Source organism: Anas platyrhynchos, chromosome 2 (genome assembly GCF_047663525.1).
Source record: "Anas platyrhynchos isolate ZD024472 breed Pekin duck chromosome 2, IASCAAS_PekinDuck_T2T, whole genome shotgun sequence".
NCBI lineage: Eukaryota > Metazoa > Chordata > Aves > Anseriformes > Anatidae > Anas > Anas platyrhynchos.
The window spans coordinates 135,047,789-135,067,194 of NC_092588.1; the positions used below are offsets into that span (position 1 = coordinate 135,047,789).

Here is a 19,406-nt window from a genome sequence, read left to right on the forward strand (position 1 = left end):
TAATTTTTGTTGACCTTTTAGTACCACAGCGGGCATTCAAAATAACCACTTTGTCATTTCATTTTAAGTTCATACATTGGTTATTACCCTGCCCCAAAAGGCAGTTGTGTGCCTAATCTGATGTGTGTGGCACTGACAGCTTACTTTGCTGAGTCAAATTTCTTGTTGTGTAGCTGATAAGCGATAACTACAGTTACTGGTTTCATTCCCATGTTTTTTGTTCTGTGCTGAATCATTAGGTAAAAGAACTGATATGCCAGTGTGTGGTGAGTCTGTAACAGCAGTCCAAAATTTCCATTTTTCTAATTTGATGTTGGTGGCTGTTGTGTTTTTGTTCTTTTCAGTGTGGGTGATGTTTTTTGTTGTGTTTTTCTGCGTGTTTTTTTGTTTGTTTGTTTGTTTGTTTGTTTTGTTTTTCTGGATGATGAACACTAAATATTTCATTGATGGATAATAAGCGAAAAGAATAATCTTTATCCTCAGATCTCTTTCTTTTAGTGCATGAATAACTCCACAACCCATTATGGAGATATAAAACATGACTTTGGAAGCAAGAGCCTCAAGTTAGACATCTAAATAATAGACTTGTTTTTTTTTAAATCTTTAGAGTCCTGAAAAGCCTCTGAGTTCCCAGCAGCTCCCCTGGAAGGTCTTGCAATCTGCTGGATGGACTTTTGAAAACCAGGCCTCCCATTTGCATGCTTTTCTCCCTTGAACCTTAAATACTTTTTTTAGAGGAGCTGTCACATCCCATACAAAAAGCTGTCGCTTTTGATGCATCCTGATGTCTGCAGATTTCTGCTCTGTGCTTCTTGCTTCTTCCCTTATTATGTTAGTTCCTACTTAAAACCAAAACAAGCAAATAAACAAACGAACAAAACAATTAAAACACTTCAGATATCATAACTATAAATGCAAATAGCCCTACTAATTAACTGTTGTTTCATTCCTAAAGATTACTGAGCCTCTGTTGGTGGTTCAAGAGCTATCAACTTTTTTTACCTTCAGTGCATGGGAGTTTAGCTCCTCCTTGCAATGTGGGTCTCCCCAGAGCACAATTTTGTGGCAGGCTGAACCCAAACTCTTTAAGAATGAACTCTTTTACTCTAGCACATCAATGCTGGGCCCTGTGTAAAGTGAAAGAGTCTTTGACATGTTCAAGTAGCCTTTCCCTTTCTCTCTCCATGCCTCGGAAGGAGGCTTTACTTGTCATTATGCTGCATTTTCTGATAGCTGGGGATAATTTGTGTTTGGGGGATGAGAACACAACTCACATTCTGAAAAGCATGTGTATATGCTGGAGAAATGTTAAAATTGGAGCAAGAAGCAAGCACTAAGAAAATAAGGAAGAAGGGCAAGGCAATAAAATACTTTTATTCAACAAGCCTACCTCAGAGCAAAATGGCAAAATGAGGGGATGAAGGACGCAGCCAAATGCCTGCAGCCTCGCTGCCTCCTCTGCCCATGTCAGAACTTGGGAAAGCCATGAGCAGGCAGCTCTGCTCTCAGGGTCCTGCCCTCAGCCCTGCTGCTCTCGCTCCTGTGGCTGGAACAGCCGACACCTGACTCAATGTTGCAAAATTCATTTTTCCTTTCACCTTGCACCAATCTCAATTTTCCTACCCATAGGAAAATGGATATCCATCATGCAGTGGCTGTACTGAGTTTAGTGGCTTTGTGGGGCTTTGCAGTGTCTTTATAGAGTACATAGCTATGAAAGTTCATTGCTTGATCCTCAAAACTCACTACTTCTCTGCCTAGAACCCCAAATCTAATAGTTTTCAGGTATTCTCTGTTTTTTTCCCAGTCCAGGGGTCTATCTCAAAATTTTATTTACAACGTAGGGGGAACATTTACTGCTTCCTCTATACATAGCCAAGAGAAGCCAAAAGAAGAGGTCAAGGGATGCAATCTTTGGTGATGCTAAGCACAGTAAGAAAAATGCAATTAGAAAAGCATCCGTCATCTGATCCCAACTATTTACACCATTTTTAGAAGAGCAAAGAAAAGGATTCAGATTTTCCAAAGGAGACTGAACCTTGACAGAAACAATATTTTCTGTGGTGCCACATGATTTTTTTTTCCTTCAGACATGGCTGTAACAGAAAAGGCAGTCCTCTGCAGCATGCCTGTATTTTAGCCGCTCCACTTTCATGCAATAAAAAAATAATAATAAAAAAAAAAAAAAGTGAGAAAGTGAGAATTGCAAGAAGGTTCTTATCTTGCAATAAAATCCCTTAGATAATTAGTCTCTGATAAACAGTGTTTCAAGTATGGGGAATTGCCCTAACTATACGATAAATATAAGAACACCTTCAGCTTTTAACTGCAACAGTCTGGCTTTCTCTGAATGGCAGGTGTTATGGCAAAGCTGTTACTCGCAACCGTTAAGAGCTTTCAAGGGCCGTGGAAACAATATGTAAACTTATACTTGGAAAGAAACCAGTCTAACTTCTGCCTTCTGATAGACTTATGAGAAGCCTATTGTTCTTGGTAGATTTTTTAAATTACTATCTTAATGACTTCTGTGCTACATTACACAGAACATTTCTGGAAATATCTTGTACTCAGACTGCAGCCCCAAACAGAAACCTGAATTACTGAATTCAGTGCACTTCAGTTTCAGCAGTAGGAGTGGGAGTTTTCAGGACTGTGATTATAAATCCGGACGTTTAAATTCCTTGCAAGCTACATTTTGATGCATTAGTCTTTCCTGGAATCTGGCCATATATAAGAATAAACTGAAATATTCAGTCATAGAGTTAACATGGAGAACTTCACTTCTGAACTGTGCCAAAGGGTAGATCTATTAGATGTTTCCAGTTGTGACACAAAAACAGATCAGGGAAGTTTAATCAGTGAAGCAGACAGAAAGGTTTCAATAAGAGCTGCTCATATACCAGTAATAGAAAGGCTGGACAAAGCAGTCTGTGCAAATGTATTTCTGCTATTGCTTGCTGCTCTTGTTTGTGGTTTGTTTGTTTGTTTGTTTGTTTGTTTTCCTAAGTATTTATAAAATATGTGCAGTAAATTTTGACATGGGCAAGATTTAAAAAAAAAAAAAAGTTTGCCTGGAATATAAAATTTCGGAAGTATGTCTAAGCCAATCTGCAGTGAAACACTACAGCAAGTCTCCAGGTCCAAGTCCAAGTCTGTCTGTCCTGGTGGGAACAAGCCGCAGGTCCTGTCCAGCCCAGGAATCTGGGTTTACGTTCTGTGGGAAGCGTGGCAGAGAGAACAGGCGAAGGAGGGGGAAGAGGGAGTGGTACACACCCTGGTCTTGCCCCGACATGGAGCACTGCAGCACTCCCAGGTCTCTCAACTTAGAAGGAACCCCAGCATTCAGCACAATCTTGTTTGTAATTTTGTCATTTATTAAATTTGATTTCAATATATTTATGTTATCGCAAAATAAGCAGTTATGCAGTTCAACCCTCAGGTGGTTTTTTTGCTTCTTAATGTCATCTCTTTTTCATACTTGGTGAGGTTTTGTCAGTGATGTTAGATCTTGTTCTGAGCAAAATATTTGAGCTGTGTGTGTACACGCATGTGCGCCTCTGTACACCCACGCTTGAAAGGTGATGCAATTTCCCATTAAAGTTTGGGATACTCTTAGCTAGGAAACAATAAGAAAGGATTTTACTTCAATGTCATAAATAATGACAGTGCTCCCCGTGTAGGACACTTCACTATCTTCTTCCTGTGAGGCAGGAATAATGGACTCACAGTAGCAATGGTGAGGCTGGTGCGTGCACCATTTCTTATTAGCTCAAGCTAGTCTTGTGTATTGACAGGAGAGGCAAGGCTGGGAACTAAAACTTAAGATTTTTAATGCCCAGTTCTAGTCATTAGACAGCTTCCTTTATTTTGAAAAAGTTATAAAAGAGCAGGGAACCCACAATACATTGCTTAAACTCTTCTCCAATGCATACATTATTAAACACTATCACAGACAATGCTACAAAGATCTTTGCTCTGATCCAGTGCAGCTGTTCCTATGTTTTTTAAAAGTTGGGTTTTGCCATTATCCAGTACCTGAAATGCCATGTTTATCTCCTCTGCTTGGTATAGAAATTTAAAACGTGACATCCTGACATCAATGTTTGTTTTTAATAACTACTGCACATTGCTTGTACCAGGCATGAAAGCAAAATATTAATTTTCTAAACAAAATATTAATTTTCTAAAGGAGTGTATCTCTTGACGAAGGCCAGACTGCATTCTCAGAACTGACCATCCTATAATAGTGGTCGTACTAGTAGGGAATATTGGCAGTCATCCATTGTACATAATGTAGTGCATAATTATATTTGATAGAAACTTTCTGGTATGTGTGGATAATAAACAGTTCATGTATTTATGAATCTGGAATGTTCCTAAAATGAGTTAGTGCATGCTCAACGTTAGTTTCCCAAGTCTTTTTCATACTGTAGTATTACATTACACTTACTAAACAGATTAAAATGTATTGCAGCCTTAAGGGATACATTATTCCTGTGGACAAGCAAGGGCATTTATGCAAGTAACATCGATTGATTTTAATAGAAGTTAGTTATGCATGTAAATCCATGTGCAATGAGATCACATTGTACTCTACAGAATACTGGCAGAAGTGCTTTCATCCTGAAAACATGTCAACCTACTTCTTGCAGTCTTTCTCTTGAAAGAGTGGACAGCAAAATTTTATAGCTGCTGTTGTTTACATGACTTTAGCATGTGTTGCATTTTATGCCTACTATAGAAATTATGAGGTGAAATAATGAGGTCTGCAAAAACATGTGGTATAATAAAATCAACGAAGTAATGATTTGGATTCCCCAGCACTGCATTTCTAAGCCTATGTCATGGACAATAGCAAAGTGTTTGCCAGAAGCCACCAGCCCCTGCCCTATGACACTAGAGAGAGATGAAAAATCCACAGCAGCCTCCATTCCACTCAAAATGGCAGCTATTCCTTCAACACTAAATAGTTATCTCCTCGTGGAGATAAGACTCATATAGTTGACTTTGTAGGCAGTGTAATACATGCCACGACCTTATCTAATAAAGTTTCTAATTTAAAGTGCATGGGTATTTTAGAGGGTGTGGTGGTTGGGTATATGGACATCACTGACCAGCATTAGCAACACTGTGCTTGTTTATGGCAGTTTACACACGAATGCCATCAGTGGATCACACATAGAGGTAAATTACACAGGCTGGATTAATTTATTGTCATTCCAACTAACTCTGCTTGCTCTTAATTTTTCCCTTCTTTCTTATTCCAGCCTTCTAGTCCATGGAGTTGTGTAAGGCAGACAGATTTCCTCTTTCCAAATTGCTGCTGTGTTTACAAGCAAACTGTGAAGACATAGAGGTGGGTATACTCATTTGACACAGTGATCAGCATTAAACACTTGCCGTTAAATGCTAAAAAGCAATTAGCTACAGGCTTTCCATGTGCCCAGGCTCTTCCAGAATATATGAAGTTCCTGTATTCTCTGAAAAGTTCTGCCTTCTGTGACAGCTGTTGTTGATGCTTATAAAGTATTACAGTCTGTACTCAGGAATGGTGTGTAATCATAAACGTATACAGCCAGATGGGAGATGATCCCAGGAAGACCTAGTCCATCCCAGTTCTCTGAAGCAGCATTAGATTATTCCCAAAAGATGTTCACCTCTTGTAGTCACTTGACCCTTGTGCTAGAATTCTTGTTCTTAATTCCATGCTTACCTTTAGAAAATGTATTTTAATTTCTAACATAGATCTGTAAACCAAGCCATTCGGTTCTTGATACAGATCAAGAAACAGCACAGATCTGATGGAGCTGGATAGACACGGATAAATCAGTCACTGACACAGCACTAACTCTCAGTTATTTCTATGCCATAAAATGTGGCTTCCTAATGGGGGCTGCTGGATGGTAGCTGCTCCATGTGCCCCCATCAGCTGGTTGACATGACATGATGCTTCATTGGGGCTTCAGGGCAGCAGTTTCTTACCAGCTCCCAGTTTTACACTACTCATTTCTTCTGCAGTCAAGTGTTGAAAATTTCAGTTTAATTTTTACTACATTTATTTTTTACTGACTGACACCAGAGGTTGTATGTGGCCCTGTTCCTACTCAGTTTATTGCCTAAATGTTCATTAACTTACAGTGAGATCATTCTGGGTATGTTCCTCCCTTACACACTAGTTTTTCTAGAACACTATGAGAAATGTTGCATCTTTTATTAAGCAGGAATCAATATGCAATTTGTCTCTGCAATGTGACTGTACAGATGGCACACCAAGGTTCCAAGCGGACTGGTGATTTTCAGATCAAATTTATGGAATTCCCAAGTGAAACACATAAAAGGTTTACTGGCCACCCACTGAATAAATGCCGTGTGGGCTTGGGGATAAGCTAGGCTCTTTCTGCATCACTGGAGGAAACATGCAATTGGAACATGTTTAAGAACTTGGTCCCTGCATTATCTGCATTCAGAGTCTGCTCCCTTTATTTGTAACACTAACAGAAGAAAAATGTAGAAAATCTTTCATTAGTCACTGTTACCAACAGATAAGCTGTGTTTACTAGGGGCCAGATCAGCTGAGTAAAGTCCTTATTTTTATGCCAACTTTTCTGATCACAGCTACCCTCTAAAATAAGTCATATTGTGAGTCATCTTTTCAGAGCTGAATGGCACAAGAAGTTCATGATTTTGGTGTGCAAATCAAACGATTTTCTTTGGAAGTTTCTATGGACAACATCAGTTTTCACAGCTAAAGATCTGGCTCTGTTTCTCTCCCATACTGAATGGCAAGCAGAGATTAAGAGTCAGCATTCTACAAAACATATGAAGAAAAAAGATCTAACCACGCACCAAACATACACACATAGGTATACACCTGCTTATCCGAAGCAGATGTAAAAGCCAGTGAAACAAAGAGAACAGAAAGGAATAGGGAATTCTTACCCATGCAAAATATTGCTCTAAAGAAGTGTAGAAGTGCATTATGCCAGCAAGCAATGACTGCAACTTTGGGAAAATACAGGGAACACTGTGTCCCTCAGTCACTGGCTTTTGCCAGCTACTGGGTGGCCGATATTTCTGCCCCTTTGAGCACCCTTCCAAAATCTTATTCTTGAGGCCAAGACAGCTAGCCCTGGGATCAGCCCTCAGAGCTGGAAGGAGAGGACTGGCAGCATGGGACCACAGATGGGAGATGGCAGCAGCTCCTCAGGAGTCCCACCTTGAACCATGTGCCACACTGTCCCAGGATGAGCTGGCAGTGCCCACCTCAGCAGCCCCCGCTGGCTTGTTTCCCTGCTCTCACTCCTGCTAGGGACCTGATCACCCACCAGTTTCCACCGCAGCACAGCCCGGCTGCCAGTGCCTCAGCACCAAATCTGCCACTGTAGAGCTGGCATGCCATGGGTGATCCCTATCCTAGATCATAGGATCAGGACTCCAGAAAGCTCCTTCTTCTTGCTCCACTGTTTTTTTGTTTGTTTGGTTGGTTTTGATTTGGTTTGGGCTGGGTTGGGGTTTTTTGTTTGTTTGTTTGTTTTTCCCTGCTGATCTGCAGTGTAATTTTGCAGTTTTGGGTAAATCTTTCCACTTCTCCCTCCTTCCATTTCCCTGGTCCAGACTGCAAGCTATATGGTATCAAGACCGCTTTTCAGTGTGATGCTGCACAGAGGGGAAGTGCAAAAGAGGGTGAAAAGCTGAAGCTTTAAGGAAACAATGGAAACACAGATAGTGAGCTGTTTTCTGGGGAAAAAAATAGTATATAAAGTATACATTTTGCCCTTGATCTTCCATTGCATAATAATCCCAAAAGTCAGCTTTCTGAAGAACAATGATGAAGTTCTCTAGCTCCTAAAGAGCTGGCCAAGAAAATCTGCCTGGTGGATGCACTCAGGTACTTCCTTGGAAGATGCAGACACAGCGAGAGCAAGCCCGCTGTATTTGGAGGCATGCTTTTCACATGGCACGTTTCTTGGCCACTCCTGCGACTGGTAATTACTAAAGCATACACAAACAAATATGGGGAAATATGTGTATGGTTAAATGCCTAACATCATGTTATGGTTCTTTGTACTGAGAAACAATAGCCTCACAGAATAGTTTATTACTGTAATAACGGAAAGATACAATTTGTAAAACATAAAATTATCTGCTATAAACAAAGGTTCTGATTGAAAGAAAAATAAACTAAACAATCACACAGTAATTGGCTTAGATACCTTAATCACTGCCAATTATACAGTGGTTGCATACATTTTACATGGATTAGATAGTATTTTCTCTCCATTGAATTAGTTAAAACTTTATGATAATATTAATTCATTACTGTTGATTAATTATTTTCCTGTAAATATGATTTACATTTCCTCTGTGTTCTTTTTAAACTATCTAAGAAGGTACATATGGAAAATACTTTAATATTTAGTATTGGAATGAATTCTTGATGTTTGATTTTATCACATTTCTTCTTATGCCTATGCAGCATTATAAGTAGCCTAGAAGTATTTAGGATACATTTATAGTCCCTTTTCATACACAAATAGCACAGTTAATGGTAGGTGAAAACCATTATTCCCCAAGTTGAACATGAGATGTAATATCTGAAATATGTTTTCAGGAATAATTATCTATGCAGTGTAAATACTAGTTGTTTTGTTTATAAAACCTCTTTCAGCTTGTTAAAGGGAGCTTCTAAAAAGCCTTAATTTATGCTACTATTTTCAAACAAATTCTGGCTTTTTCTAAATATTTGTATTCTGAAGAGCTGACTTATGTCTCTCCTACAATGGTTGGGCTCTCATCTGTTTAGGTGTTTTCTTGAGGATAAATGCCTAAAAAAAAAATTGTTAAAAATCATGTTAACCCAGACTGACTATGCAAGCGAACAAACAAAACCTGTTGATAACACCATAACCAAAGCAAACTATTTTCCAAAAGCTTTCTGAAAATATGTACTTTGAACGGCAAGTTTCATGCTGGCTTGTAGAGAACACTTCTTGAAAGATCAAACCGTGAATCCCCAGCAGAACCTCAGCTGTTCCCGAAACACAGATAAAATACACAAAGCACAACAATGCAGTGTGTCTCATCCTTTTTGAAAGTCTTAGTGCATTCATCACACTTCTTGGTATTGCCTACTACCAGCTTCTTTTAATCAACTGCTTTATAGTCATTCTGGTAATTGCTCGTTACCCATTTCCACACCACTGGCTTATTCACTATTTCCAGCAAAACTTTACAGACCTTGTTTTTATGCTTATGATTTATATACAGCATATAACATAATTTCTCCTTTGTTTTTATGTGGTTTAATTGCAATTTATTTCCAATTCAAATAGTACATTAGAATTTTCCTGTTTTAAGTGTAGTTTAGTGTGAGTTGTTTCTCTTTTTCAGTGTTATTCAAAAATATTAGAATTAAAAAGACTGGAATTGAAAAACAGCGGATAACTTATTTTCACAAATAAAACATTGATGGATGTAGAGAGAGATTTTAGATATACATTTCACTATACTTTCTCTTTAGATATACATTCCGAATTTTTGTTATTTTTTTCTAGTACAAAAAATAAAAAGAAAATAAAAAGAAAACTTTAGAATTAAGTAAGTTTAGAATTAGCAGCAGAGATTATTCTGACTTCATTTCATAACAATATTTAATGAACTTCTTAAAACATTAGTTTCTCAAAATAGATGTAAATTGCTAAAAATGAAGATGTTTTCAATTATAAAGGAAATAAGGGATTTAATAATTTCTCTGTGGAAAATCCTCCGTTGTTGATAAAATACAAAATACATACTTACCTATTCTAAATCAAAAATGTTAGAAGTAGTGTTTCTTTTATGAAAGCAAGGCATGAAACATGTTTAAAAGGTTGTTATGAAAAGGAAGAAAGCCTTTATTTAAAGTACATTGTTTTGATGATTTCTAATGTTTATAAAACGGGTATTATTTGAAACATTGTCTTGACTCTGAGCTTTAAAACAAATGTAATAGATTTTATATTTTCTAAGAATCCTGACAATTCATGTAAGTAATTTCAACCTCTGCAACAAATTATTTGCAGCATCATCCATTTTATACAATGTTCATAGTTAATTGTATCTGGAATTTTCTTCCGAAAATCACTTAACTTTGTAATAAAGAAAATTGAGAAAATCGTTGTGGGTCAGTCTAGAGGGTTTTATGGCTTCTTTAAACTCTATATTTGGGACACAAAGTGGGTGGGAGTAAAGGAAAAAAATAGTGACATAATTTTTTGAAAAAGTCCCTGAATAATCTTAGCGTGGTATCAAGACACATTATCTGTCTAGCACTTTCGTGCTTGAAATTCATTCCGTCCGGCAGAATGAGCATCATCGTCTCTCATGGCGATCCTGTTGGCTTCACCACCCAGATCTGCAGATAAAGCATTTCTGAAGGAGAGGAGCATTGCGGATACTGCCCAGAAAATACAGGGAGAATATGGGCTGGAAGGCTGAGTTGGTGTTCAACACCCTTTATTAACAGGATGGCAAGCCAGCACTTTTGAACACAGAGGTGAATGTCAGGGGACTGCAGAAATCTCTCTCCCACATTTGCCCTGAATTGAAGCTGTACATTTACCTCCCCAAGGGACTCAGTGTGCCTTTGCTCCCTTCTCACCAAAGAAAGGAAGATGCATCGAAGGAAACCATAAATGTCACAATTCAAAGAAACAGAGCAAGGTAATGAAAGTGTTTATGAACCTTTTCACATCTTTTAAGAAACGATTTGACATGTGTGTTTGAATCTTTGACACCTTTGAAGCAAAATGTTACGGTGTTTGCCATTAGCTTCGGCATCTTTTTCTGATAAGTCATGGACTTTGGAAGTTGTTGCGGAATTTCTGTGATTTTAAATAAAATATATTCTGAGCATAAATCAAGCTCTTGTGAAGTATGCCTGGTCTTCTGCAAGCCCCCACGTGGCATTGGCCTTTTCCTTAGAGGTACCCATGTCTCCCACTCCTTTTATTCCCAGGGGCACTCGGAGGAGGGTCTCCTCCTGCTCCCAGCCACCTGCCCCTCGCCTCTCTCAGGTGCTACTTCTGAACCTCCAGGGGTAGAAGGGCACCAGCAGCTGCTGGCAGCAGGTTCAGAGCTAGAGCAGCGTGTTTCATGTATGTTCTGTGATTTCATGTGTTCTCCAGTGCTGCGAATCCGTCTGAGTAATGACATGCTTCTTTCTGCTATGAATTCTTTTCGTTTGTACAGTACTAAATCTATTATTTTTTACTTTCTCTGTCTCTAAACCATACAATGTACGATACTAAGCCCTCAACATATACTTTTGAGTTACAAACCCACTTAGTGAAATTACGTTTCCCACTGCAAGAGGCGATGTGGCTCGCTCTCTCCCAGTTAAACCCCCATAAGGGCTGGCTCCGCAGCTGGGGGACGGCCACCCCTGAGGTCCCGAGAAGGATGTGCAGGGAGGTACCAGCCGGGAATTAGGCTCCCCACATGTGCTTTCAGCCCGAGACCCCCCCATGCAGACGGAGTAGACTGGCATCTGTTTTGTGATTTGATTTTTTTTTTTTTATTTCCTGCGGTGAATTGCACTATTTGTAGGAAGCAGCTCCGCACAAAGCTCCCCGCAGCAGAGCCGGCGGCGTGCTCGGGGCCCCCCCGCCGCCCCCTGCCCCGGCGTCTCCGGGGCCAAGGACCTCGCCTCGGCGGGCGGCGAGGGCGGGGGGGAACTTGTCGTGGTGCTTCCCGAAAGCATTCGTGGCTGCTGCTTTCCTTTCCTAGCCCCGTGAATAAAATAAAAACATAAATATATATATATATATATATATATATATATAAAATCGGGTTTTTCCCCGGGAAAAAAAAAATAAAAAGGTTATTCTCGGGAAGGAGTGGGAGGCACACAAAAAAAAAAAAAAAAAGCCACCGGGAAGGGTGGCTTTCCCAGCGCCTCGGAGACCGAGGAGCGAGAGGGAGGCACCGAGCGGTGCCGCGCAGCGCCGAGCACGGCGGGGCCGGGCCGGGACCCCCCGGGGCGCCTCGCTCGGGGCCGGGCCCGGCCGCGGCGCTCGCGGCGACCCTTGCGGTATGCGGCCGCCTTTGGCAGAGGCACATGAAGGATTTCATTGAGTGTGAAGACAGAGAGCAGAGACAGAAAGCAGAAGGAGGCGGCTGCAGCCTTTGTAGTCGGGGAGGAATGCGGAAATGTTGAAGCACTATGTCAAACTTTTTTTGAAACGGGGTCAAGTCACATTCAGCCAGCGTGGGAAAGCAAGGGAAAAAAAAAAAAAAAAAAAAAAAAAAAAAAGTTGAGGAGAGGGGAAAGAAAAAAAAAAAAAAAAAAAAAAAAAGCAAGCTGCCGCTATGCTCGCAGGCTGAGCAGAGGCCGGCAGAGCGAGCGGGGCGAGCAGCGCAGCCGGGGCACGGCAGCCCGAGGCCGGTGCCCGAGCCCCGCGGCGGGGCGGCTGCGGGCGCGTCGCAGCAGCGGCGGCGGCTCCCCGGGGGCCGCCGGCCGCGTTTATTTTTTTAATTTTTTTTTCTTCCTTTTTTTTTTTTTTTTTTTTTTTTTTTTTTTTTTTTTTCTTTTCGTCGGCGTTTTCGTTTTCCCCGGGCAGCGTGGGGGCGGGAGGAGAGGGCTGGGGGACGAGTGGGAGCTGCCTTCTGCGCCAAGGTGCAGCCCGGCGGCGGCGGGAGGATGCGAGCCGAGGGCGGCCGGGCGGCGGAGCAGCAGCAGCAGCAGCAGCAACACCAGCAGCAGCAGCAGCAGGAGCAGCAGCAGCAGCAGCAGCTACCTGTGTGGCCCGGGCGGCCGCTGCCGGGACCTGCCGGAGACATCGCCATGTGAAGGGGCAGACCCCGGGCCGGCTCTCCACCCCGCCTCGCTCAATGGGAGGTTTGTTTTAGGGAGGACTCACCCCCTCCCTCCCCAGCCCCCCCTCCTCCAACCCCCCCCCAACAAGGGCTGAGGATTATTTGGGGAGCTGGTGGCGGTGGAGGCGGCCGTAGCGCACAGCAGGTAACGCGGGGCGCCCATGTGCTCCGCACAGCCGGCCCGGCGCCCCGGCCCCCACGCCGCGCCCCCCCTCGCCCCCCCACGGACGCCTCCTTTCGGGGGCCGGGGGTCGCCAAACCCCCTCTGTCCCCCCCCAGGGGGCCGGTGTGGGGGGCCGGCGGGGACGGGGGGCTGCCCACCCGGGGAGCCGGGGTTGGGGGGGGTCCCCTTGTCGCCCCCCCGAGAAGCGCAGAGCTATGCCCTGGGGGGGGGAGAAGCGTGGGGACGCGGCTCCCCCGCGTGTCCCCGCCGCGTGTGGGGGGCGGCCGCGGAGGGCGAGCTGCGTGTCGCGGCCGGGGGGTGCGGAGCAGGGGAAGGGGCTGAGGCGGGGGGCGCCCCCCGTGGTGCCCGGGGTGGTGGTGGGGACACACGAGCGGTAATTTTGCAGCGGGCTCCGTGGCCGCCCGGAGCCAGGCCCGCCGCCCCCGCGGCCACGCACACGCGCGACGCGGTGCCCGCCGCCGGGGGGCGCCTCGTGGCGGCGGCGGGGCGAGGCTGGGCCGGGGCCGGGGGCCGGGGGTCGCGGGCAGGTGTCCCCCCGCCGGGGGGCAGCGCCCGGGGAGCGGGGGTGCTGCGGAGGCTGCGGGGCAGGGCACGCCGCAGGGTGCAGTGGAGGGCACGGGGGGGGGGGGGGGGGGGGGCTGTCCTGGGTTAGTGCTCGGTGGCTTCTGAAAGGTGGGAGATGAGCGTGAAGGTGAAAAAAGTGGTGAAAATAGCTGTAGGTTCAAGGTAGGGGATGCCCGGCTGAGGTGTCTGGGGGGCTTTGAGCCTAGCACGGTACAATACGGTGTAGGGGAGGGTTACAGCCCCAAAAGTCCCAATATCAATATATTAAAAAGAGGCAAGGAGTAAAGGAGAGCGCTGACAGGGAGCTGCTGTGAGGGGAGAGGATTTGCCCCTAGTCATGGTGTAGCTGCGTGGATGAAACTGGATGCAGAGGGAGGCAGTTCTGCTGTCCCGTCTCGTGCACTAGGCAGCAGACCATGAGACCATGCTGTTCCTGAAGACCATCTTCCATCACGCAGCCAGCCCCACAGCAATCAGCAAGGAACTGCCACTCACATGTCCCATGGCAGCAGCATCCAAAGCTAAATCCCATGCGTGATCACAGGTTTCGTGAATATACCGCAGCATGCAATGCTCGGAAACATTAGTATCATGTTATATATGTACGTATTTCTCCTCCCACGAGGCAGGAACTTGTCTCTTGCAATGTCTTCATGCAGTGCTTAGCACAGCGGAGAGCAGATCAAGGCTGGATCCTCTCAGTGCTATCACTTACAATAAGTCACGGTACCATGGCATGGGGTGTATTTCAAGGACTCCTCTATGCGATGTCCAAGGAACCTTGGAGTCCTGCATTCCTGCCATACACCCCTGGACGTAGCTTGCTGTCACACGTGTGTAGGTAGCTCCCTCATCCACCTCCTCCGTGTCCCCCAGGGCCACATTCAGCCCATTGCTCAGGAAAATCCCAGAGCACGTGGTTGCTCTGTGGCTGTGCGTTGTAGCTTTCTGGGCAGAGCACGATAACCACCCAGCACAGTATCAGCCGTGCAGTAATGCTGATCCCGTGGCAGCCTGGTGGTTCCACATCTTCCTTTGCACCACGTTTTTGCTGCGCACGGAGCTGTCTATTTCATTAGCTTAATTTTCTCTGTAAAGTAAACTAAAGCACAATGGCAGCATGTTCTAACTCCTCTTTGTTGCTTGCTTGCTCCTCCAGATCTAACTGGCCTCACCCAGACAATGCTCCCAAAGACTGTATGATAATTTCTGGCGGCTGCAAGAGGAGGCACATTGGGGCCCGTGCAGCAAAGGAACGGGACCGGGGGGCCAAGAACTTCCTCCTGCCCACGTGGCAGGGCTTCCAGGTGCGTGGCAGACCCGCAGCACGAGCCAAGTGCTAGCCTTCAGAAAGCCAGCAGGGACGGAGGGTTGCCCTAGGCACCCCGGGCACGGGAGGAAGAGGAGCAGCAGCAGCATGGATAAGGACAGCACAAACCTGGCTGACCAGCAGTATGAGTGTGTGGCCGAGATCGGCGAAGGAGCCTACGGGAAGGTGTTCAAAGCCCGGGACTTGAAGAACGGAGGTCGCTTCGTGGCACTGAAGCGGGTGCGGGTGCAGACCAGCGAGGAGGGGATGCCGCTGTCCACCATCCGAGAGGTGGCAGTTCTGAGGCACCTGGAGACATTCGAGCACCCCAACGTGGTCAGGTGAGGGAGCGGAGCATGCGGCCTGCCCAGCGGGGTCCCCGTGTCGCTGTGTGCGTGAGGCGAGTTGGGGTACATGCATGGACTGGGCGCCGGTGTGGGTTTGTGGCTGGAGCGAGTGCTCAGACGTGTACACGACGTGTGGTTTGGGGTTTCAGCAGGCCGTGGTGCTGCCTGCCAGACCTCACCTCATCCCTGTGCATTGCCTCCCACACACACAAACACCCATCTCCAGAGGCATAGGTGTGTGACTTAAGTGCTTGGGTGGATGGGCAAGGAGCCACACATACACTATTTCCTCAGGCGTGAGGGAGAATGAAAAAACCAACGACTCTTTTTGTCCCAGGTATTAGCTCTGCCAGCTGCAGCTGATCTCTAGCAGCCCTATTCATTATCAAAACAGCAATGATTACGAGAGTGTTAGTGGAATGTGTGTTCCACCTTTTTAGATACTTTTAGGGAGGTTGTAGATTATCACGTTAAAGAGAAGCAAGAGCCTAAGACTTCAAGCTTTGCAGGAGGCCTCACGACTGAATGCTGTTTGTTAGTAATTTCACCGAGTGCTGCTGACGGTGCTACCAAGAGTACAGGAGGACAAAATGCAGGCCTTGCTCTCAAAATGGGGACAATGGCACCAGAATTTCCCTCCTGCTGGTAGCATAAGCCCTGAATAAATGCCCCGTGTTCTTGGGCAGGTTCTCCCAGTGCTAAGGCTGGCCCTGCCATGAGCTTTCGCTTTGCTGTAGCTGGAAACCACCAGCAGCCAATTTGGTCAATAACCATTATTCTGGCTGGCACCTAGCGATGCCAGGGGTGTAAATTTCAAAAGTAGGTGCATCCAAGTGTGGGCAACGTATCACATCTGGTCACTCAATCAGGTGACTTGGTTTACAGAGGAGCACACCCAACATCCTTTCTTGGCAACAGAGATAACTGAGAGTTCTTTAAATCTCTGAAATCCAGTTAAATAATTTTGGAGAGTAAGTATGGATTTAGGTGCCCAGGTGCCCAGATATTTACATACTTGAAAATTGATATTTACATACTTGAAAAGCCTTGTTTGGCTTTTGCCCCAGGCCGCATTTCGGACACAAGAGCTCGCGATGTGATATGTAGGGGTGTTTGGGACCTTGGCTACGCACCTTCTTCTACAAACAGGCAGGGAATGTAAGAAGCAGTTTCAAACACTCTCTCTTCTGAAACAGGAGGAATGCTATTTTAAAAGTCACCTCTGTTGTGCATATTTTTAATCTGTAGAGCAGATGAAGCTCTGAGTAGCACTTCAGAGTGGTTGAAATCGTGTCCTTGTAATGAGAGATTATTTGAAAATACTTGAATGTCTCAGTTCCATTACAGAAGGTGGTAGAAGAGGTTGTAATCTACTGAGATTAAAGGTCTATTTTTATGTTATGTAAATATATTCAGAGAAGGAAATACTATAAATGAAGATCTGCAGTTTTATGCAGCTGACCTAGCGGTACTTGATGTCGGAACATATTTTGCTCACAAAAATGTTCATTGTTTGTACATGCAGTCTGGAAACTGGTATCATGGCCAGGTTAGCAAGTAAAAATAATGGCAAATGCATTGTCTGCATACTGGATTAGAAGGTAGAGCATTTTCAGAGCACTGGGATAGCCACGCAAATATTTGAAGTCAGATTTTTTTGCGAAGGGGACATCTAGTTATCTTCTGAATTTTACAGGCAACTAGCCCGAGACAAATGAGTGAGCAATGCAAATCTCATGTCAAATCTGTTATCTCTGAGTAAGGCATGTGTGATCTATGAGTCGTTCAATGCAAACCAACAGTCATTCTGTGAGTCAAAATTTAGACACACTGCATGCAGTTGAGCCGCATATGACCTGTGCTGCTGAGCAAGCGTGGTTTTGGTGCTCTGGCATCAGCTGACAGCAGCAGCAGAAGCCACAGGCCACATCTTGTCATGCCCAATGCAGATGGTAGGGTTGGGCTAGCCAGGGAAGACCATAAGGAGCTCAGCCCAGGGTTGTTCTGTCTGCATAACTGGTGCTGAACATGAAGAACAGATCGGGAAGGAGAATACCCAGCTCTTGCTAGGTGGAGGTGTAGCTCCGAGGTTTTGTTGGTCATGGAGCCTCGACAAGGGACCAGCTGAGCTACTGCAGCCTGAGATTGGCATGGCAGCCTTAGAGTCCTGTCCTTTGAAATCCTGAGAAATGCATAGTGTCAAAACTGGTTTCTAGTGCTTGGCACTGGGGATGGAAGAGGATTTTCTCCATAAAGTAGAAATGTCTAAATAGCATAGAATAATTTTAAACAAAATATTTATCATATTTTTCCATGCTACTTCTTGCTAATTATGAGAGGTTTTGTTCCTCATGCCTTCTATCCAAGTCTCTTGTTTCCATATTCATACCATGCAGTGATGCATTTGTCACAGCACAGTTGCTTTTACAGGAATTAGATAATGAAGTTAGATAAGACTTGATGGCAGAATAAAGCAGAGAGAGGTGTGAGATGAGAAGTGAAAGGAAGTCTAATCTTCATCAGAAAAGTGATGGTAGTGTAAGTCTCTGGACTGTTAACTGTAAAGGGAGTAAGGCCTGGTGGACTGACCAAAAATTTTGAAAGACTGTCAAAAATAGCGTACAGAAAGGCATGGGAAAAATATAGTAAAAAGGATGATCACTTCGCGCTTAAAATATTCTCCTGTTCGCATTTGCCCTTGTGGAAAGGTCAGGACACCTTACGCTATTCTATTTACCTTCACAAAACAAAGCAAAAAATAGCCAGTCTTCAAGAGTAAACGGTTGTGTGAATTGATCTAAAATGAGGAATGTTGCGTGAAGTGTCCCTAGTAACTGGGAGAATGATTAAGGTGCTCCTCCAGCTCACCTTTCAGATGGGAAGATGTAATGCTTTATTAAAACCTTACTGTATACAGTAGTTAAGTCTAGCAAAAATTGGTCCAGCGCATATGTAGCTTAGTTCTGTTCTGTTTGGGAAGAAATGAAATATACGTAGACAAAGGACAGGCTTTGCCAGGAATAAATGACATATTAGATTCAGGAAATTCCTGTGTGTAAAACTGGGAGTATTCCCTGCTGTAATATATCTGTAAATTTTTTTCTTGTGATTATATTCCTAAATCCAGTAATATATTGTGTTCATTTTATATCTCTCCTGTTGGTAATCAGATGAATAATTTTTCCCTAATGTTAATCATCCATCAAACTGTGAATTTGCACCCTAGGAAGGTGATATACAAGACAGAATACTGTAATTCTTGCAGTGCTCATTTTCTGACACACTCACACACGTATATATAGTCAGAAATCTTGCCATTCAGGATTGCAACTACCATATAATAAGGAATTCAAAATCTTATTTCTCTCCTTTCAATTAACTTGCAGAATAGGTGGCCTAGGAAACTGATTTCTGTTCAACAGAATGATCCACCTAGCTGGGACTGTAACTCCATTCTTCAGACTTTTTGCTAAATGGGAAACCTGATAATGAAGAGTAATTGGACAATTATCCCGTGTTCAAATTTTTATGTTGTTTTACAACCATTGAAGTATAAATGACAGTGTAGGCAGCGCTCTGTGGTGCAGCAATACCATCATGTTGCTTTTTCCTGAAGTTTGCAGTCCATGAACCGTGCCTCTTACCTTTTGGTTTGCACTTGAATGCTTTATGGAGCCCATCAGCTGCTTTCCTTGGCAAGGACACCTGAGCATGGAGGAACAAGGATGGTGCATGCCTGACACCCCCAACCCCGTTTGCCCAGATGCAAAGACCATCACTTGACTCTGCTCAAAGTTCCCAGAAGTGTGCAATGGTTTGGTGCTTAAAATTGCATTATACTAATATAGGAGGTGTCTTTTTCATAACAGTGTCTTAAAATTCCCCATCTAACCTGAGGCAGAGAGCATTCAGAACGTACCTGAAAGAAGTCATCGATGCATAGCCAAGATTTTGCAAGGCAATTTGAACTTGTAGTTGTTTTGCTTGTTTTGTTTGTCAAACTGAAATCATACGGGAACATACAGTGGGAGAGGAATTTCAAAATTCAGTAGCAAAGTTTGTTTCTCTTTCCAGTTTGTGGTGATGCTGATATTGGCTGCTGGCTTTATTACTGTGCTGTTAAGAAGCTGAAAGGATGATGTTCTCA

General features: G+C 44.1%; 1 protein-coding gene across 3 annotated transcripts in view; it reads left to right on the forward strand.

The window, feature by feature from the left end:
* Positions 1-12,541: 12,541 nt before the first annotated feature.
* The window catches only part of CDK6 (cyclin dependent kinase 6), a 140,861-nt gene continuing 133,996 nt past the window's right edge, over positions 12,542-19,406 (forward strand). The window contains exons 1-2 of one of the 3 annotated variants that reach the window (XM_038174908.2): positions 12,542-12,877; positions 14,763-15,253. In XM_038174908.2, the coding sequence (XP_038030836.1) occupies positions 15,021-15,253 (233 nt within the window). In that variant the 5' untranslated portion in view covers positions 12,542-12,877; positions 14,763-15,020. Of the gene's footprint in view, positions 13,001-14,762; positions 15,254-19,406 lie in introns of all 3 variants that reach the window. The other 2 variants (XM_027450782.3, XM_027450783.3) reach the window with 2 other exon arrangements.